Source organism: Vanellus vanellus (genome assembly GCF_965231255.1).
Source record: "Vanellus vanellus genome assembly, chromosome: 2".
Taxonomy (NCBI): Eukaryota; Metazoa; Chordata; class Aves; order Charadriiformes; family Charadriidae; genus Vanellus; species Vanellus vanellus.
Genome location: NC_138906.1, coordinates 75,415,856 through 75,437,937, shown reverse-complemented (window position 1 = coordinate 75,437,937; position 22,082 = coordinate 75,415,856). Strand labels below are relative to the sequence as shown.

At 41.9% G+C, this 22,082-nt stretch overlaps 1 protein-coding gene across 1 annotated transcript; it reads left to right on the top strand.

Annotated features, from left to right (window-relative positions):
* Positions 1-1,153: 1,153 nt before the first annotated feature.
* On the top strand, positions 1,154-18,376 carry RIOK1 (RIO kinase 1). Its single transcript, XM_082479541.1, has 17 exons — positions 1,154-1,268; positions 2,427-2,643; positions 3,810-3,900; positions 5,067-5,136; positions 5,819-5,861; positions 6,554-6,646; positions 8,112-8,224; positions 8,351-8,431; positions 8,988-9,074; positions 9,577-9,714; positions 10,247-10,350; positions 12,055-12,161; positions 13,310-13,375; positions 15,061-15,180; positions 15,441-15,494; positions 16,531-16,671; positions 18,149-18,376. Exons 1-17 carry the CDS (start codon positions 1,177-1,179, stop codon positions 18,257-18,259), a joined length of 1,728 nt encoding a protein of 575 aa, XP_082335667.1. The 5' UTR covers positions 1,154-1,176; the 3' UTR covers positions 18,260-18,376.
* Positions 18,377-22,082: the final 3,706 nt, after the last annotated feature.

The following is a 22,082-nucleotide window of genomic DNA, read 5'->3' as shown; positions in this document are numbered from 1 at the left end:
AACTATTTCTCAATACCAAAACCTGGATATATCTTGAATAGAGAGACATGGGGTTGAGTGAGAAAATGACTCAACTTTTATGGAGAATTCTTTATTAATGCAATCCAGCAGTGACTCCCTCATGTCTATGAAGGGCTCTTCATGAGGAGCTACAAGAGGCTTAACTGATAATTGTTCTGGCAATGAAACCTCTTCTTTCCCGGATTCCTGCGATTCTATTTTAATAGTGTCTTCTCCATCTATGTTTTCTTCTCGACAGCCCAGCATTCTCCTTTGATGAGCAGGTTCTTCTTTGCCTATGGATTCTTCCTCTGGGAAAGATGTTGTGTCCGCACCTGAAGACTCCTTCCAGTTGGCTGTGCAGAAAGGTGTGTTGCTTCTACGGCAAGTGTTTCTATGACTTAGTGACTCCGTTCTTTTTTGAGAAGTATCTTGAAAATTCATATAGAATAATAAAAAAAAAAAAGAGTTAAGCTTCTTATAATGTTCTCAAAGAATATTCATGGAAATAATATAATTGTAGCTGTGGAGAATAAGTACCTTGTTTGGAACTTAACATGACACATGTATCATTTGCCTCCTGAGCATGTATCCTTTTTGGTCAGGAGCCACCTAGCCAAAATATGATGCAACTACATGGGTGTTCACAGCAGCACTTAAGTACCGTGTTACCTAATTTACCTTTCCTATATATGTGTGCCTCTTCCGATTAAACCACTGAATTGTATAAAGTCCGAATGTAGCCTATGGTATTGGAATATCAAGCATACTGCATGAGATGGAGGAGATACTGGCCTGCTGCTGTGCAAAGAGAATCAAAGTTTTCAGTAGAACGTTTCAAATTTTCAGTAGAACGTCAGTTACTGATTTATTTATGGGCGGTTGCTGTGAGCCCTCCCCCGGGTAAGGCCGTGCCTGATGGGTTTACCCCCCCCAACCTTTCCCCCCCGTTCCCCTCTCCGCCATTTCCGGCCCTCCCTCACACTGCCTGCCGGCGGCCTGCACACACCCGACGGTCAGACTGACGTCAGGTCTTCGTAGCCAATCCCCGCGCCGGAAGCTGAGAAACGGGCGGGGGGCGGGTTCCACCCACCGTCGCTGTACGGCATCTCTCTGCCGGCGGTGCTTTTTGTCCCTCTGCCGGCGCCGTAAGCGGGCAGCCCGGTTGCCACCGCTATGGCTGCCGCCGCCGCCGCCATGGATTACCGAGCGTTGGCGATGAGCCAGGCTGTGCCCGGGCAGTTTGATGATGCGGAGGGCTCCGACGGGTAGGTAGGCGGCGGGGGGCCGGGTGTGGGGTGGGGAAGGGGGAGAGGAGAGGAGAGGACCCGGGCCTTTCGTGGCGCCCCGCGCTGGCGTGAGGCGAGGCCGGGCGGGCCTGGGGTTCCCGCAGGCCCCGTCGGAGCCTCCGGTGCGGGGATGATTCGGGTGCGTCTTTCCCCAAAAAGCGACGAGCGGTGTGGGGAGCAGTCCTGCGCGCCGCCCGGCAGCGGGGGGGTGGGGGGTGTGGGGGAGGAGGGTGCGCTGCCCGAGTTGGAAGAGGGCGGTTGGGGAAAGGCTGCGTGCGCCCTCCCGGCTCTCCTCTTATTTGTGACTGCTGCTTCACCGCTAAAATGGGCAGCCCCACCTGCAGGCGCAGGGCGGTGGAGGCGGTTTCAGCTTGCTGTTATTTGATTGTAACTGGAGGTGGGAAACCGCCTAAGAGAACCGTGGATTTCTTAGGACAGCAAATAACTTTGATTTCTTTTGGAATCAAAGCACATTTTCCGTTGCGCTGAAAGTCTAGAGGCTTTTTGTGGGGAGTGAATGAGGAATGGTCTTGTGTTATGCGTTCAAGCCATTTTCTTCCCAGTTTACCATTCATTTAATTAAATGTCAGGTGCCTGTAGAGAATCTGCTTTGGGACATACTTATTCTGGCAGAAAAATATGACAAACTACAGGCATCAAGACACAAATAAATCAAAAGGGTTCCTTTATCCCACAAATTATTTTGTAGGCCTAATGTTTTTCATATAGGTTGTTCTGGTGCCTTGAGTTATCAGGAGGTTGGCTGGCTGTTTCTGGTGAGATGTTGTGTGATACCTTCAGGTGGAAATCTGCTGTGGCAGCAAGCAGAGTGGTTCATCTCTGGTGATGGAGCCAGCTGGCCTGATCTGCTGTGTTCACCTGATTGGAGTCGGAGGGATCCAAATACGTATAACTGCAGAACAAGTTAGAAGGCAGCACGGATGTGGTGAAGAAGACAATTTAAATGTAGTCCATACTTTAAAGGCAGTGACATCCTTGTATGTGCTTACTTAAAAACAGGCGAAGTGAGAAACATCTCATGGAGAGCTAACCTTGTGAAATCATTTTTGGGGGTAAATGTATGAATTTTTGTGTGCAGTCATTTGTAACTATATTAACATCTGTATTTGTTTGAAGTGAATTTATGCAAGACACAGAAACAGCTAAAGAAGGTGAGGTCACTGCGAACTGCCAGTCATGCATGTGCAAAGAAGTGAACACTGAAGAAGGAGATGGTGATGATGACGGTGATGATGACAGTGATGATGAAGAGGAGGATGAAGACTGGGACTGGGATGATGAGGTGGGAAGACTCATGAAGCACCACAATGCTGCTGGTGGATGCAATCCACAGGTATGTTGAGACCTATTTTGTGAACATCAAGGGTGCCCAAGAGCAAATGGGGCTAACTTGGAGGCTTTGGTCTTTGTTAGTATTATGTTGAGCATAGATGCAAATGGAAATTTTTCGTCAAGAGAATCCCCTTCCTTTGAGTCTGTTCTTCTGCCATGCCATGTGTGTATGTACGTTGTAGCCAGAGCTCCTTGATTTCCTTGTCTCTATTGCTAGATTGTCTTTGTCACTGCACTTTTCCTTCTGTTTCTTAGCTTTCTCAACCTTTCTTTGCCCACCCCATTCTCTACTGGTGTTGCTTACTTTTTGGTATTTGTGCTCTGTGTTTTTGAGCATCTTCCCCCTCCACAAAAGGACACAAAAGTTTAATTTTGAGACTGTACCTGCTTGTCACACCCAGGGTGAAGCAGGTTATGTTTTGGACTAATAGTGAAGGAGGCAAAAGAAAGCATAGGAGATGGAGGGGGGGATGCTAGAAGTGGGTTAATTTAGAGTGTATGCTGTTGACATAGAAACTCTGGCATTGTGCAGAATTAAAAGCATGTGTGATACGAGAACTAGCATCATTCTTCCCCTCAACTTGGACACGGGAAGTTCAAAACTTCTTTTTCTTATTGATACCAATGTAACAGAATAGTTGAGATAAATTAGAGTGATGCTGATCATGGCATATCATGCTTGACTTGCGTCACTTGTCCTGGTTGAATTATTCTTGCCTTCAGTTAATGGTTTATACTGTCCAGTGTTGGTGAAATCATTTTCAGATATTAATTGTGTTTGGAGAAGACTACCTGTAAGAAAAGATACCATCCTGGAAAGTTTTATCTATTCATTACCTTCTCACTTTTTCCTCTCACTCGTATCTGTCTGCTATTTCCCTTCCTTTTACAGATGGAAAAAGTATTAATATGAGAGACTTTCAGCTGAATTCCCAGACTAAAAATAAATGTGAATTGGGGTACTTCTTGAAATTTTAACTGATGTATCACTTGTATTTTCTTTTCCTGAGTTAAATAAAATCTGATGTTAAGCCATATCCCTTTATGGTTTTCTATTCACAGCTCTAGACATGGGCTTTTGAGCTGGCTTTTCCAATGACGTGGTTTGTAATTCAAAGGTCTATTTAGAGAAGGCAACTTATTACATTAACAAATCCTTTGTTTCAGGCAAATAGACAGACCCCTAGTTGCTATTCAGCAAAAATGTCTACCCCTACAGACAAGGCTTTAAGGAAATTTGAACATAAAATTAATTTAGGTGAGTATAATTGCATTGTCATCTTTTATGAAAACAGATACCACTCTGTGGTGTTCTCGGACTAATTCTGCTTACTTAAAGTCAGAACTCACTGGAATGACAGTTAACCATTGCCAGGCCAATTAAAAAATAGCTTTTGTGTACTTGAAGTTGCCTTTAGTCTCTATTAACCAGTTGTCCTACCCCTTTCTCTCCCCCTTCGGAGCCACAGGGCTGTTTTGTTGGTTTGGGTTTTTTGTTTGTGTTTTTTTTTTTTTTTTTTTAGTTTTGTTTTATTTGTTTGCTTTTTGGTTTGTTTGTTTTTTTTTTTTTCCCCGCCTTGACTTCTCCAGACCACATAAAGTATTTCTTCCCTGGCTTCAAGCTGTTTGGCTGGAGGGAGGTTATCAACTGTCTGTTGTGATGGTCATTCTCAAAGCTAGTACCACAGCTAGATTTTCTAGACGATTGCAGTCCTCTGTGGTATTTGGGTGGTACATTATGCAACAGTTATCTTACAGGGGTAGAGTTTCTGTGATGAGCGAAGAGGCTGCTGTCCCAGCCAGTGTAGTTTGATGTTTACCATGTGATGGAAATGGCTGTTCAGCTCAGCCTGTTAGGGCTAGATGTAGCTGCGATTGGGGCATTTTGACAGGGCAGTAAACAGAGGTTGTGTTTTCCTTCATTTTAAAAACGCTTCATTATGAAGGTTCAAAAGAGTAGTGTGGGTATATGTAGCCAAATACTGCAGCTTTTATACATTTAGCAATTAAACAAACACTATTTTAAATACGTGATGAGGAGAGAATCTTGGAGTCTGTTGTTTATTCTGTTCAGAAAAATGGCATTCAATTTGTGGCAAGAGAATGCTGGACAAATGTAATGATGATATGTTATCCAAAAGGCATTACTTCTGGATGGCATTACATCTCCAAGTCTGTGGGAGTGCCTTGCTCATCTGTGTTGTTACCTTATAGTCCTTGAAATGTAGACATAGTGGTTAACTCTGGTATGTAGCTAAGCTTCTGGGCTTGTTATAAAGAGCTTCACCTGCGTTCGAACATTGTGCTGTGGCATATTGGCTGGCAGCAGAGTTGCAGGGCCAGTTCTGAACGAAGGAAACTTCTTTGATTTGTTTTGGTTTTGTTTTATTTTTTTTTCCTCATTTCTTCTTATGCGTTTTTCAGATAAGCTGAATTTTGATGACTCTGTTATAAACAGAGTCACAGAAAAGTCTAGACAGAAGGAAGCAGACATGTGAGTATTACTCCTGGTTCTATTTTGATTTAAATAATTGGAGTAGTTCTTATTTCCTAGTGTGATCCTGAGTTTTGAATAAATTTATTGAGACCCAAAATTTGTAAATAGCCTGCATGCAGTTTGCTTTCTGATCTTAAACTACTTGGTTTCCAGATCAGTTGCTTAAATCATTCCAAACTTTTTATACTTCTGTCACTGCTGCTGGTAGCACATCTGATTGTATTGGTGTAGTAGGACAGAAGTGACAGGTGTCATTCCACTAGCAAAGGACTATTTTATCTCTGATACTCTTTTTCTAAACAGAGGTCCTTAAGCAGTTGGGCTAGAAAAAAAATAGTGGAAGCCTTTTGAAGGTTGCACCTGATGATATGGTGAGGAGAGGTACCTTTTTTAAATTTTTTTTTTTGGTAAGCCTGCAACCCTAAGTTGTTAAGACAGATACTGTTTTCTCCTAAGTGAGCATAATTCAGTGGAGGCAAGAAGATATCTGTAAAAGTGAAAGGCACTAATGTTTATTGGTTTCTTCCCCTGCCCCTGTAGGAGAAACCTTTGGGTTTTGTGAACTGAAAGCCTTACTTCTTGAGGCTGTCATCTTCCCTTTGATACAAAATGTCATGTTTTACTCTTAAGTACTGAGTCCTTGTGGGGGATTGTATAATTTTATTTTCACTTCTGCTAGGTACCGGGTCAAAGATAAGTCAGACAGAGCAACAGTAGAACAGGTAAGTCCCTAATGCATCAAGTTTCTATTTTGACTGGAATGTAAATAAATAACTAACCCATAATAAATAAATAAAATGGATACTGTAGGAATGGAGTTTTGCCTTGGAATTCTGTTTCCCTTGTTATCCTGAAGAGTCCTGTTGTGTCGCTATGTTTGTTTCTTGTATGAAGGTTGTACTTGCTTCCATAAACATTTTGGAGATCATTTTTTGTGCATAGCATTGTGATTTGATTATATATGCAATGCAGATTTCCATCTTAAGCTTTTATTAAATTCCAAAGAACAATAAAAAAATGCTGGGTTTGCTTTTTCCTTCTTTCTTTAGCAAGACTGAGCTATTACTGGCTCAAGACCGCATAGCTCCTGTATTTCAGTTGTGATAGCTATATCTTAAGAGAAACCTTATTTTACCACATTTAATGCAACTGTGGGTGGGAAATAATTCTCTTATGTCTCTTCTAGAGCTAGCTCAAGAACATATGCTTAGCTAAAAAAAAAAAAATGTCATGTGGAAAAAGTGAAGTGTTGTAGAATCATGGCAAAATTCTGAGTAGCTGCTGTTTGGATTATCATTTGATCCTTAAGAATTGTCTGATGTCATGAGTCCTTTAATATTAAGAATGAACTGTGTTAGTAAGTTTTGTCCTCTTCAAAGAGTAATTGTGCTGACTTTTCTGTACTAAATTTGAGGTGTTGGATCCAAGGACCCGAATGATTCTGTTCAAGATGCTAACTAGAGGTGTCATTTCAGAAATCAATGGCTGCATCAGCACAGGGAAAGAAGTAAGTTTTATTACAGATGACATGATAGTCTTTTTCTCAGCAAGCTAGGTGGAAGCTTGTGGTGCTCAGAAGATGTATTGAAATACTTGGTTTTAGTAGTACTTTTTTTGGTGTTGCTTGATTGGTAGGAAGTTATCTTAAGATAAAATGAAATTTATATTAAAGGAAACAAGTTTCCCCAATTATGAAAGATTTGTCAGAATACTTAAATGTTATCTTAAATTTGTGGATTGTGGTGATGGTATGTTACAACTGCAATTTTTGTAGAATCACCGAATGGTCAGGGTTGGAAGGGACCTCTGGACATCATCTAGCCCCGTGCCAGAGCAGGGTCACCTACAGCAGGTTGCACAAGATGGCATCCAGGCGGATGTCTCCAGAGTGGGAGACTCCACAACCTCTCCGGGCAGCCTGTTCCAGTGCTCTGCCACCCTCAAAGGAAAGAAGTCCCTCCTCATGTTGAGAAGGAACTTCCTATGTTCAAGTTTGTGCCTGTTACCTCTTGTCCTATCACTGCGCACCACTGAAAAAAGACTGTCCCCATCCCCCTGGCACCCTCCCTTTAAGTATTTATAAGCATTAATAAGATCCCCCCTCAGTCTTCTTTTCTCTAGACTAAAAAGACCCAAGTCCCTCAACCTTTTCTCACAAGAGAGATTCTCCAATCCCCTAATCATCTTTGTAGCCCTTTGCTGGACCCTTTCCAGCAGTTTCCTGTCCTTCTTGAATTGGGGAGCCCAGAACTGGAGTATATGTACACACAATATTAAACAATGCTTGAAAAAACATACAAACCCAGGTAATTCTTTCTTCATCTGAGACTCTTCTGTGCAGATCAGACCAGCTCCACATGTCAGCAGACATGGGAGTCTCTAAATGGTGTTAACAAAATTCTCTTTAAGATACTATAAACCTTCATTGCTTTTACAAAACTAGCATGTTTGTGGACTGTTATTATCAAGTAATATTGCAGGTAATTAAAACCAGACCACAAATTTCCAAGTAAATTAATAAATCAGTGCCTAGTCCCTAGGCTGATCTGGTTTTCTTCCAAGTCCTTGGATGCAGATTAAAGACATACTTCCACCCTGTGTAGAGGTGTCAATGTGAGATATTTGGGCCATGCTTTAGGGCCGAAATAGTTCACAGACTCAAATTAACCCTTCACACAAAGGCTTGTTTTAGTCTTCAAAATGTGGATGAGGCAAAGTTTTCCTGTGCATTGTTGTTTTTGTCCTATATGCATTGTTACACCCCTACCCAGTCTTAGGTCCTTCCTGTAAGCTGCCCCTGGTAGAAAAAGAGATTGCCCTTGTGTGCGGTCTTACTCAGCTGGGTGCCACATAGGGGCTGGGGTGCAAAAGCTTATCAGAGCTTTTCCAGGATGTCAGAAAGAGAAGAAGAGAGGTTATGTTCGTTTAAAGAGTGTTTCTTTAATATTATGTCTTCCTTTGTAATCCAATAGGCTAATGTGTATCATGCCAGTACTTCAAATGGAGAGAACAGAGCAATAAAGATTTACAAAACCTCTATTCTGATGTTTAAAGATCGGGATAAGTATGTGAGTGGTGAATTCAGGTGAGTTTGACTTCTGCCTGGTTTTACTGGGGAAGTGATGTTGTTTGAAAGGTAGTAAAATCACCAGTGCTAATACTGCATTGATTGGCTAACCATCCCTGTTGTGTTTTATTTCTTTATTTAAAGATTTCGTCATGGGTATTGCAAAGGCAACCCAAGAAAAATGGTGAAGACGTGGGCTGAAAAAGAAATGAGGAATTTAATAAGGTGATTATTCCAGTTTTTATTTCAGCATGCAAAGGTAACTGAAACTTTAAGTTTATAGGAGGTACTCTCCTATTGCTAGACTGTAGCTATCACTACCCCTTAGGGTCTCTGGAGTATTCAGGAAAGTGTATTAAACTTCCCTGTGGGAGAGAAAAAAAAGGGAGGGTGAGGAATAAAGATATTCTTTTGTCTTGCTGCTCACGCTCTAAGCTTTTCAGTGTCTGAATGCTCTGTCTGACATGACTGAAAAGTGAGGAAAAGCTAAAAAAAGCTGCTGCTGAGTAACAACACACTGTGTGATATAGGTTAATCTAGGATTAACCTGAACTGTGTAGAAATTCTTTGTCTGCCACAGGAATGCTTAGAGAAGGGTCAGAGCCAGAATAGTTGTGGCTTTTTGTATTAATTTCCTAGTTGTTCTTCACAAGTGAGTGTTTCCTGAGTAGAGGAACTCTTGTTGTGTATTATGTTTAAAGCGACAGAAACCCTAAAGGCATTACTGCAATACAAGTAGATTTTGGGTTTATTTTTTTGGGACTTTGTTCCTGTGTTACAGGTTGAATACAGCCGGGATACCTTGCCCAGAGCCGATTATGCTAAGAAGTCATGTGCTACTCATGGGCTTTATTGGTAAAGGTGATAGGTAAGTATCCTTAGAAAAGAATTTATTTTTTTTTATTAATAGCTTTCCACAACATTTTATTAAAAACAAACAAACCAACCCTCTGAATTTACCTACTATTACTTTAGGCCTGTAGACACATTACTTTTACATGTTCGTGTGACCTGTAGAATACCCACACATTTGTCAGCTACTACTGCAATCTCCGTGATTCTGAAGCCTCAGTTGTGTGCAAAATAAAGTGGCTTAATCAGAGATTGAAGGCTGGAAAGACTTGATGAGCTATCTTCATGTATGATTAGTGTTTTATAGTACAAACATTAACGTAGCATGGTCCAAATTATCTCATGTTGGCAACAGAGCTCCATTATCTTTGACAAGCATTTTGCTGTTCTTCGTGCTGGCTCCATGCACTTAGCTGCTCATGATGACTTGCTTGACACAGTGAGCAACTAAAGCATTTACAGCTGGTATCAAGAAGGAAAAAGTATTCACTTTCTATTACTTGTGTTGTAATTTCAAGGCCTGCTCCTCTGCTGAAGAATGCTCAGTTATCTGACTCCAAAGTCCGGGAGCTGTACCTGCAAATCATCCAGTACATGAGAAGAATGTACCAAGATGCTAGACTTGTTCACGCGGATCTCAGTGAATTTAATATGCTGTATGTTTTTAAACTTTGCACTGAATTGTGACATCTAAAACGTATGCATTGGCAACCTCTATGTGAGAGTACTAATCTAACTGCAAGGGAGGGTGGGGTCCTTTTTGTGACTTGGTTTTGTAAGTTATGTAATTAATTATATAGCTTTTAACCCAGATCTGAGCTTTCTCTGTTCAAAAAAACCCAAACAAACAACCCCCCCAAAAAAACCCTTACAAGCAAATGAAAAATCTCCTCAACTAGAGAAAAAATTGGCAAGGTATATATTTTTTTTTTTTCTCTCCCCACCCATAACACTGCTTTTTGTGTTCACAAGACAACTATTTCTTTAAAGTTTAGAAATACAGCTTGTGTAGAGGAGGGAAAGGATTGACCCAAAAAAGTTATTCTGGCCCTAATTTACGAGGTGTATGCTAGAGAAATACGGTAAGAACTAGCAAACAATCTTAAGTTTCAAGCACGCTTTGTTCCCTGCCTCTCAGTCTCCCATTTAATGTTGGTGGAGTTAGTGCAGCTCTCTGTTTGTTTGCAGGTACCACAGTGGAGATGCGTACATCATTGATGTGTCTCAGGCCGTGGAGCATGACCACCCACATGCTCTGGAGTTCCTGCGAAAGGATTGTGCCAACATTAATGGTGAGTGGGCTGTGCTTCAACTCTTGTTCTGATAGCTGGTTTGTTTAGAAAGGTGAGCTGTGTTCACCTATGTTCTTTCAGGTATAAGTGACTGTAGAAGTTGTCAAACTTCTGTTAAAATGCTCCTTCTACGTTCTCATGGCTTCCTCAGGGAGCAGTGTACTGTGCTGAGTTCAGAAGAGTGTAGCCCATTTTGCTAGAAATCATCTGGCCAAAATGAGTCACCTGGCTGAATCTCAGATTTATGATAGATCTGAGATCACTCCGAGACCAATTAAAGATCAGTCCCAGTCTGCAACAGCTCCTACCCCAGTCTAACTTCCCTTACTTAAAGGACTGTGTAGACATACTGATGTGTTTCCTTCTGTGAGTGGAATCCAAATCTGGAATTCCTCAGCTGGCAAGAAGTTACAGTGTGTAATGAAGTTCCCTGCACTTACTTGTCCAGATCAGCTGAGGGGATTGAGGCATAGAGTGATTTATTAGAGATGCTATCACCTGTCATAGTATTTTGATAAACAAGGTACCTTTATGGTATTTTTCTCTTGAAAATTTGGTCTTCATGTGTGAGCATGCATGTTACGTAACAGACACCTCCTGGTAGGCTGTGTTTCTCTCTGAGGACAAGAGATCTGTCGCTGCAGGCTGTTTTTCTTCCCCCTTTCTTTTCAGATTGACTTTAGTCTAATTTTACAGAGACTCTTGAAAGTCTGTGGGAAAAGAACTGTGTGCATTTTGGCGCTATGTGTGTGTTGATGCACAGTATGCTAATTTTTCCTTTTTCTGTTCATGGATTTCTGACAACTCCCTTCTGGCTCAGATACTTTCACCCTTCCATTTTTTCATGTCTTTTGGCTTGCTCTCCCTAGATACTCTCATACCCCAGTGAGTTGCACTGGTTTTGGTGTGGTTTGTTTGTTTGTTTTCTGTCACTGTAACTTTCTCTGTGTAGTCCCCCTACAGAGACTCCGAGAAACACTTTTGCTTGATGCTCTGCCCTAGCTATGAGCATTGTAAAGACTTGTGGTTCTGTAGGCACAGAGAGCTGCCTCCAGACTAAATTTTTTTTGTTCTTTCTATGATTAATTTCTCATGGTGAAAGATCTTCTGAGAATTTTAGTAGGAAACACTAAGCAGTCCTCAGTGTCTTTCAATGGTGTTTTTCAGTACAGAAGTGCAGCCTCTGAATCTTGTTATATTTGACTCAAAAAAACAATTCTGAGTGTAGTACTGAGGAAAATTCTAATATGTTAATGTGTCTTCCTTTTTAGGTGATAATAATTAGGCTGTACTGTGTTTCAGTAGGTACTTCTGTTTCTCTTTGGCAAAAGTTTGAGGTCTACATTTCTTACTCTTTGAAATAAATTTTTCATTTTAGTCATTGCAAATACTACACCTGTCTTAAATTGTTTACTACTTAACTCCTACTCCATTAAGTCTGGCTCCTGCTGAAATTGATTTGGTTTTTATATTTATACAATTATTCTCCTGTCAGTATTTGTTCCATCTGGAAGATGAATGTTTTTATTTCAGATGAACAAGAGTCATCTGATAACTAAACCTAGTATGATGCAGTATGGGCTGCTGAGGCTTCCCCAAGTCATCAGGGCCATTGGCTTGCTCTAACTGTCACTTTAACATCACAGCTGCATGTGTTACACGTAATTACTTACGGTTTTTGTCTCTGCCCTTGTTCCCTGGTAGACTTTTTTCAGAAGCACAATGTTGCAGTGATGACTGTGAGGGAGCTGTTTGAGTTTATTACTGATCCTTCTATCACAAGCGAGAACATTGATGACTATCTGTCTAAGGTAACACCTCATGGCCTTGTTGCTTAAGTAGGATGACTTGAACACTAAAATCAGATCTAGTTCAAGCTCCTTCATCTCATTTACTCTACGTTCTGCTATTGAAGGAAGCTGGTACGTGACATTAAGTTATGCTAGTGTTTCAAAAATATATACAGATCTTTTCCATTTATACCATTATAGGATGACAACACTTTTCATTCTATGTTTTCTCAGAGAGTCTAATCATGAAAACTCAAGTGTCTGTTTCAGGTGCTACTAAAAGCAGGATGCTTTAAATTAGTTTTGGGTTTTTCTGGCAAGCGGAAGCTCTGCAGAACTATAACCATGCTTACATAGAGAATGGGGTTAGGAATGTGGGTTTGAGCAGGGTGGGCTGAGGGAGGAAGGGTACAGCTCAGGGCAGTGTTGCTCCAAGGTACACGACACGGTCTTGCTAGCCAAATATAGCAGCTGGCAAAACATGTGGATTCTGGGAGGAGGTAAACTTACTTGGTGCTGCTAGCAGCACCCATGTATTTCATCTCTAGCTGCCAGTCCTGTGCTCCCAGTTAGATGCCGCTTTAAAAAGGCAGGGGGAAGCTTAAGTTTAATGCAAGAGAAGTGGGGGCCACGTATGCCACGCTTAGAGTGGAGATTTGATGTGTCATTCCTGGTCAAGATCATGAGGCAGAGACTGAGTGTGGCCCAAATACCAGTACAGCATGGGGATTTCCAGATGTTGTGTACTTTCTGTCGTGTTGCGGGTTGAATGAGACAGAGCTGTGCCATGGGATTCCCCTTACGTGTGCTCCTCTGGCTTGCTCAATATGCGTGAGAAGAGCCAAGTTCTAGGTCTGAGCAATGCTCACTGTATTCTCCTTGCGCTGTTACGTCCTGTAGTCGTGCTGGGCCTGCCATAATTTGATCTGGAAGGAGCAGCAAGCATATTTTCCCACTATTATTAATAAGGCAGATTGCAGTTGTAAGGTGTGCTTCGCAAAAATGTTGGTTACCATTAGGTGTCGCTCGAGGCATTCCCATAGGGAAAGCCTGAAGTATTTAGTGAGTGACAGGATGGAGTACAGGGAGAAACACAGGTGGGAATGGTTAGTGGGATTCAGTGATGCGATTCTAAAGAGTGATAACTTTGTATTGTCTTATTTCTTTAGGCAATGGAAATAGCATCAAAAAGAACAGAGGAGGAAAGATCCAGTCAAGATAAAGTGGATGAGGAAGTAAGTGAGGATATTTGTTCCTGCTGTGAAACTGATATTAACCTTGCCTCTTCTAAACAACGAAAAACGCTGTTTTATTTGGCAAAATGCACAGTTGATAAGCAAAACACTGTGATACTGAAATGTCTTAAATGAGTTGAGATGTGAAGTATTAAGGGATGCCATATGTAAAAGTTGACAGTGATAAGGTGTTAGAAGGCAAATACTCCATTTCCTAAACCAACCTTTGCTTGTAGCTAGGTCCTATGATGTATCTTCAAGTTCAGTTAACAAAAAAACACCTGAGAGGAGAGATCTTATTATGCCAGTGTTTTTGGACTAGTGATACAGAAGCAAGATATTTGGATACGTACATTGACCAAACTGCCTATCTAGCTCCAGTCCTGGTCTAATTCTGTTCTTCCATGTACTGTTTCCTTTGCTTTTACATTAAGTGAAGCCATTTCATGTCCATTACAGAAAACTGCTAACATTCTGGAAAGTCTTGATTTAAAGATAAAACAATTTCTATCTCAGTCTTATGTCTGTTCCAGAAGAGTCTGAAAAAAAAAAAAAAAACCCAAAACCCAAAAAAACCCAACACAAAACCAGCTCTGTGTTGAGCAGAATTTGTATCAGTGAGAACCTATTTGTACTGGTTCATGTAGTGTTTATCTTTGGAGTCAATACTACTTGATTTGTCAAAGACTTCTTTTTCTCTTGGAGCTCTGCAGGTTTTACTAACTGCTTCTGGCTGAAGCTTGGCCAAGGAAAGACTCTTTTGTTTTTTTTTTTTTCCGAAGATATCCTCAGTGTAAAACTTCTAAACTATAGGGTCAGACGCCAGTGTTTTGTTGCAAGCGTGTCTCTTGCAAACCAGTTATTCCTTTGCTTTATCTAAGAGAGATGGTTTAGTAGCATATACATTCAGTTATTTCTCTTTGACTTCTCATATGACCGTGGCAAGTTTGTGACACTTCCTTCACAAGAGAGTAGAGCTGATTAAGAGCAAGCTCTGTGGAGTTGGGGGTGGTCTCTGCACAGAGCTTAGTCTAGCAGTTGTGATCATCAAGTATACTGAATTTGTACTGAGATTGAACTAATACCATGGAAAAAAGAAGCAAAATACTTCTCTCTGATCTGGTAGCGACTTAAGTTTGCTGGAGGACTGTTTCAAAAAGACCGCATAACATATTTTAAGTATGTTGTTGTTGATACTGCAGTTGGGTTTTACTATATTATACTGCTGCAGGAACCTTTCTTGAGTTGGACTGTAAGTTGAAGCAGGTATTATTATATACAGAGATTAAATTCTAATGGTGCATTTTAATTGCGTTGCCTCCTGAAGGCATTGTAAAGATCACAATAAAAACATGACAGAAAATCCTTAGAATACAAAACCTTAGGACTCAAATCGGTTAAGGGGAAGTTGGAAGGGTTAGAGAAGTTTGTAAGGGGCCTGATGGTAGTCATGCTAAGGAAGGAGCCTTATTAGTGATAAGCATGTTAAGTCTGCTCCTGCAAAAAAAAAAAAAAAAAGATAGTCTGTGTCCAAATGGTAGCGGGTGACTGCCATGTTCATTTTTAGTTTGTCTGAACTGTGAAATCCTTCATGATTATTCTCTTAAGGATGCATAATTAGGAAGGAAGAACATCATGAACCTATATGTAAATTAGTAAGTCTGTGTTTCCTTTCACTCTGCTAGGTGTTTAAGAAGGCTTACATACCTCGAACTTTGACTGAAGTTAAAAACTATGAGAGAGATGTGGATATAATGATGAAATTGAAAGAAGAGGATATGGCATTGAATGTTCAGCAGGATAATGTGAGTAGACATGCAGAGGCACTGCAGAAAAGAGGGAGGGAATATGAATTCTTTTTACTGGAAACTGAAAGCAACAAGCAAAACCAGAAGCCTTGTTACCAAGATACTGAATTTAGTGTCGAACTTAAAATCGTGTGGTTAGCACTAATGCTAATATTGTGGTTTTTTTCCTGTTTTTGAGATGCTAATTTTCTCTGGGCACAAAGATTTAAGACTCATATTTTGATAACATAATTTTCTTTCTCTCTCCTTGGGTGTAGATTCTCTACCAGACTGTTACAGGACTGAAGAAGGATTTGTCTGGTGTTCAGAAGGTGAGAGAGTCTTTTTGAAGTCCTTCATTTTAGCCATTTTCAGAAAAGCAAGAAGTACAGAGAATGCCTCGTCTTGCAGCTGACACCATGAAAGTCTCTTGTCTGCAGAGTGACCATTTAGGTCTGGGATGGGTCTGGCATGACAGTGTGTCTGCACACCACATGAATTGCTTCCTTGCACTGTGGCTGATGCTGGGTTGCTTGAGAATGAAATGATAATCATTGCTATGACCATGATCTCTGAAGTTAAGGTGGAAAGGAGGGAAGATGTTTTCCAGTTATGGAAAAAGTAATTGATTTAAATTGTAGCATGACTGTAGCTTTGCTGTACTTACTGTGTAAAGAACAACCCTGCAGTATAAGGCATAAGATATTATGTCTTACTATATTTGAAATACTTGACAGTGACACTTCTGTAAAGTATGTTGGATAAGAAGTTGGGTACAGATCAGTCTGTAGCAATACAATTCAATGCAGAAGCCCTATGTGAATTCCCCCTCCTTCCTTTGTAAATGTTACCTAACAGTAGTGCAGACTGTTTTAAAATGGAAATACAGATATGGATGGGATCAGGCTGTGGCACAGTTTCTGGGCTTGTTTAAGAATAAATGAGTTTTCCAGTGTAGATATTTGTTTGCAATAAAGCCTACATACAGTGCCCCCAAGGTAGATTTGGGTATGATCCAAGTATAATTAAAAATTGGCTTCCACATATGTTAGCAAATCACTGTTTAACTCGCAGAAATTAGTTTGGGAGTGCCAATACAGCTGTGCTGTGAGCCCTGACCTAAAAGATTCTGTGTTGTATGTTCTAGGTTCCTTGTTCTTAGTTTGGATTAACTTATTTCTCATTCTTTTTCTTGAGATTCGGCTGTAGTAAAGGAGATGACACAAGCTCACTCAAGGGTTTCTTTGCAGCAGTTTTTTTGTGTGTTTTATTTATTTATGTGTGTGTATATGTATGTGTGCATAGATATATTGTCATTAGGCTTCTTTGTTTTGGTTTGATATAATTCTATCTTGATACATCTTGCAGATTCCTGCACTTCTTGAGAAGAAGGCAGATGAGTCAGAAACGGACTCTGAGGATGATGGCAGCTCAGAGGACTCTGAATCAGGCTGTAAAGAATCTGTACATCCTAAAGATAAACCCGCTGAAGTTAGCGTGGACAAAAAGGTCAGCTGCCAGGAATTGTTTATTTTTCCCACCTCTACTGATGTGACAGGAAAAAAATCCAAACTTAGTTAGTTCTGAGTGGTTTTTGCTACTTCTTGTCTGAAACAAGCTATGGACTTTTCCTGTTGTGGAGAATGAGAGCAGAGAAAGTCAATTGCATTACAGATGCTTTATTAATGGTGGTTTTATGTAGAAGAACATGTAACATAGCTCTCTGTAGCCTAGACAAAGCTAAAAGAGAGATCTCTGTAGGGAATTCTAAGGCTACGCAAAGCAGAATTTAGTGAAACCTGGGCAGTTCTTCAATGCCTCTGGCTACTCTTCCAGGCTTTGGTGTATAGGTTTGTGGTCATGGTCCCTGAGTAACTTCCTTTTGCCCAGGGAACTGAGACCACTTGAGACTTGGTTACCGTGTTTGTACCACGATGGCTTTTGCAGTACCATTAGTACAGGCTGGCTAGTTTTGCTGTGGGCAAGAGATACAGTGCAGTCATGAAAAGGGATTATGGTTTGGAGTTTTTTTTAAGGTTTTATTTTCCAAACTGCAGAACAAGTATGATTGGTTTTGGTGAGGCTCTTCTGCAGAGTGTCATCCATGGGTGAGAGCCTTTTGGCAGCCTTCTAGGTGCTGTGCAAAGATGGATGAAACTTGCTGGGCTGAAAGGGATTCAAGACTTAGGGGTTTGCTTTTTAGGTGTTTCCTCCTAGAAAAGGTAAGATGATATGTTCCAGATCTGTCAAATAAAAATGCAGTGCTCTACTAGAAACTTTTGACTAATGTAGAGCCTTTTAGATGTGAAGCAAGGAAGTCTTCTTGATCATTTCTCATCCTTATGGATAGGTTCTCATTTGGACAACTTTTTGTGTGAGATGAGGTTTTTTGTAACTTACCTACGTGCTTAGCTGTAGGTTGAAGAACTGATTAGCAGCGATTACTTCCAACCCCACCCAGTTATGCTGACTTTGCTTTTTCCAGTTGAGTGGAAAATGTATTCTTCATTTCCTGGCACAAATTATAGTGTATTGCAGTAGCATAGCACCCTTTCTTGCCGATCCTGATGATGATTAGCTTGCTCTGAGTTACCAGAAGTTACTGGATCAGTGTTTTTGCATGACATAAAAACACATATTACAACAGCCCTATGGGTAGCAGAAAACCTAGATCAGGCATCCTGTTGTAATCTTAGGTGTAAATAGCATGAGTTAAGAGTGCCTCTTGTTCCATTTCTTCAAAGGTTGCATGAAACTCTGGTTTTAACTAGTTTGAATTGTGCCTTGTCATTACCAGTGTGCAGCTCTTAGCTCCACGCCGAACCTATACTTCCTTTTTCCTTTCCCCTCCCTATTGATGTTTTTTTTTTTTTTTTCCTTTTGATAACCTCATTTTTATGTGGCTTGTTAATGTAACAATTTATTAACTTGCTCAAAATCTCTTATTCCTTCTGGTTTTAAATGAATGGTGTTTGGTCCTTTATAGGAAAGGAAAAAGATGGTTAAAGAAGCCCAAAGAGAGAAGAGAAAAACCAAAATCCCAAAGCATGTGAAGAAGCGGAAAGAAAAGACTGCAAAAATGAAGAAAGGCAAATAAAATCAGCTTTGGCTTGGGGAAAGGGATGGCTTGTTGTGGGTTATTTAGTCACCGATTTTTTTTTTTTTTTTTTTCACTTTTTTTAAAAATTAAAAATCCTTTATTTATATACATCCAGTATTAACTGAGGGTGATTTTTGTTAATAACATGGTGTAATTGTTTGAACAGAGTATATGCCATGCGTTTCTCAATAGGAAAGAATGAGTTTAACACACTTGTGAATGATAAAATCCTTTACCTGTGCAGGTTTAACCTGTTGTTAAACTTGCACTGATTTGTTCTTGGGGTCTTATTGCCCTGCCTCACACCGCATACAAGCCAGTGCAGTTTGCTCCAGATTTGAACAGATTCTTGGAGGGGTAATGGTGAAAACTAGAAAACACTTTTGTTGCAAAGGTCTGTGCTGCCTTCACAGTATGGAAACAAATTGAGGTAGCTGTCCTCCGCAGGCTGTTGTGGTCACCTGTGCAGGCGTTGTGCCTTTACTGTCTCCCTGTGCTTACATTGCCTTTGATATTTTCTTACTGAAAGCTGGGTTTTGGGATCTGGGAAGCAGCTGCTTCCTCGTTGGCCAGTTCCATTCTGAAGCAATTGGGCAGGTGTGCCCAAACAAACCAAAACCTCATTTTTATTTTTTTTTTTTCCCTTGGATCCCAATATAGTTGCTCTTAGGAGTGTTATGAACCAGCTTTTTTGTAAGCTGGTAAAATAAGTATTTGCTGTCAAGATTAATCATGTGTGTTCAAATTCAAGGCTGTGTAAAGGTTTGTGGCAGGACCCCTCTGCAGTATGGCTCAGTATTACCAGACCATGTCATGCTAAGGTGCCCCAGCTCTTCATTAGGGAAAAGCTGACAGAGTTCTGCTCATGAGTGACCCACCTGGGCTGAGGCAAAGGTGCCATACTGAAGAGAAACCACCTTCTCTCTTGGCAGCTGCTTTGCACACTGAGGCTGACAAGTCTTGGGAGAGGTGTCCTCCTCATGCTGCAGCATGTAGCTGTCTTTTCCCACTGCCTGTAGTTTCAGAACTCCCTGTGCCAGCACAGAGAAAGGTTCTAATTCCAGTAAATGTCTTGATATGTTCTCCCACATTAGGGGTGGAGTTGATGCCCTTGGGATTTATGCTTGCAGGACATACATTCTCTGATGACAGAGGACAGCTTTTATCCATCAGTGGGTATCCAACAATGATGGGTTGGCCAGGGGCAGGGTGAAGCTTTCTTCTCTCTGCTCTTCTCCTCCCACATCCAAAAGAGACTGTGGGATGGTCATAGGCAGCCACCCTGGCAAAGACTGAGATGATGTTGGCCAATTGTGCATGTGGTTGCTCTACTCAGGAGCGTATTCCTTGATGAAATGTGGTCTGGTTACACTCTCCAGTTTGACCTTCACAATCTCTTTGGTGCCATTGGCTAGAAATCTGGTAAGAGGAACTAGTCAGTGCTTCCAGATCTCTCTCTCCCCCTGCTCCCTTTCTCTGTATCCATACAGGGATTGGCAGCACTCTCATGTACAGTATGCATATAAGCGTAGACTGCGTTGCTGGAGCATGTTGGGAAGCAAGGCTGGTACGTCCTCAGTGAGTGGGGAAGTTTGTTGGGAGACATGAAATATCTGCATTTTGGAAAAATGACATTACATCAGGTGCAAGAAAGGGGGCAGCCTCTAACTTGGTAGTGAAGGGAGGAGGAGGTGCAAGTCCTGCATCCAGAGGTGAGGGAGTACGTTTGTGGCTGTTTGTCTAATGCCAAGGGCTGAAGTGCTGCTAGATGGACGGACACATTTCCTGCTTTTCTTTGCCCTCACAGGAGCTTGTCTAGTGACATAATCAGGCAGAGGTGACCTTGGTGACGGCTGCAGTGAACCTAACTGGTTGTGTTCGTAGGTGCAGTGCTGAAGGTGACTGAAACAATAATGGCTTTGTGCATTCACTTTGGCCTTGAATCCCATTGTATTGGTGATTCTTCCCTGCTGACTGACAGGGCTATGGCGTGGGCATCTGCCCTAACAGTTGTGGTTCATGAAGGTGTGTGCACCAGGAAGTGTGTGTGGTAGGGACATGGGGTGGTGGTAGGCGACTGCATCTGAGTTGTTGCCTTTCTGCAGCAATGGTTTGCATATTGGGCAGACCTCAGCTTTTTTTTCTGAAAATAAGAAGCTGTGTGTGCATTAACTTTGTGTAGCTCAGCGGTGGATGACTCCACCGAGAAACTGGTCCATGACTGATCAATGTGAGTTGGGAGTTGTCAGATACAAGAGACAACCTTCTTTTCATTGGGGCTGGTGCTCTGAAGAGCCTGGAAGCCCCAGAGATGCAGGATGCGTGTCCTACTGGGGAGGGTTTACTTACTTTACCTGCGGAGATGCTTCAGAGAAAGGAGGCTGCTATCATCTGTGCTTGAGGGAAATGTCCCAGCCCACATAACCTTGTCTTCCCTCCAGGCTGTGCACCACAGCCTGATCAAGTTTGCCTAGCTCTTGCCGTCCTGTAGCATGAAGGTGGTCCTGAATCAGTCATTTAGGATTGGAGCCTTGCTTGCAGTGATGTGCAGCAGGACTGTGGGCAGGCTGTGCAAAGCATGAACCATCTGCCTCAGGTGTTTTCTCTAGGGCATGTTTACAAAGAGTATTTACAGAGCACCTGAGGTGGAGCATGCCAGAAAAGCCTTCGTTGTGCAAGTGCAGATGGCCTGGGGATAGCTGTTGCAGCTGGGTATGGGCTTGTTGAGGTGGGCTGTGATTGCAGCTACCAGTCCTGGCCATTCCAGGCTTGAGATGTATAGTAGCGAGGCAGCCCACAGGAATGGGGTGGACTTGGGAACTCTTTGGGTCAGGACCGTGAGATGAGTCATCTTTCTGGTGATCTGAAGCAAGAAAATGGCCGTTAAGAAATGTTAGATGTAACTTCCAAAAGGCACCAGTCTGATAGGGGGTAGGGAGGATGGGGATGGGATGGCATGACTTTGTATCCTGTGCTAAAGAAAAAAGCTTCAAAATTCAAAGTAGCACAGATACTCAGTTTTCCCCCAAGAGATTAGGATCTGACAAGGCCTACTCATTTTGTTTGACATAGCAGTGTGTTTATGGTGTGTCCTGATGCTGCCACCTGTGCAGAGTAGCATTACCAGGGCAGGAATGCCAGTACCTTGCATAAGAACTGGGACACAAATAGCTCAAGGTAATGCTTCCCGTTTATCTTCCATACTCTCCTTGCCCCCAAGATTCCACTTACTGGTAGGGCTCTGGGGTCTCTTGTGGGCTACTGCAAGTGTTGCTAGATGGGCTAGATGATGTGACAGCAAGGTGGATTGAGAGCTGGCTGTGTGACAGAACTCAGAGGGTTGTGATTAATGGAGCAGTGTGAAGTTGGAGGCCTGTAACCAGTGGTATCCCCCAGGGGTCAGTACCTGGTCCAATCTTGTTCAATATATTAATCAGTGACCTGGATGAGGGGACAGAGTGTATCCTCAGCAATTTCACTGATGATACCAAACTGGGAGGGGTGGCTGACACCCCAGAGGGCCGTGCTGCCATCCAGCACAACCTGGGCAGGCTGGAGAGCTGGGCAGAGAAGAACCTAATGAGGTTCAACAAGAGCAAGTGCAGGGTCCTGCACGTGGGAAGGAAGAATGCTAGGCACCAATATAGGTTAGGGGTGGACCTGCTGGGAAATAGTTCTGAGGAGAAGGATCTGGGGGTCCTGGTGGGTAGTAAATTATCCATGACCCAGCAACATGCCCTTGTTGCCAAAAAGGCCAATGGAATCCTGGGCTGCATAGGGAAGAGCCAGTAGGTCGAGGGAGGTCATTCTCCCCCTCTAC

Coding starts and splice junctions, on each gene's coding strand:
- RIOK1 (XM_082479541.1), top strand. CDS start 1,177: ATGGCTGCCGCCGCCGCCGCCATGGATTACCGAGCGTTGGCGATGAGC. Junction 5,862..6,553: donor ACAGAGCAACAGTAGAACAG/GTAAGTCCCTAA, acceptor ACTAAATTTGAG/GTGTTGGATCCAAGGACCCG. Junction 8,225..8,350: donor TATGTGAGTGGTGAATTCAG/GTGAGTTTGACT, acceptor CTTTATTTAAAG/ATTTCGTCATGGGTATTGCA.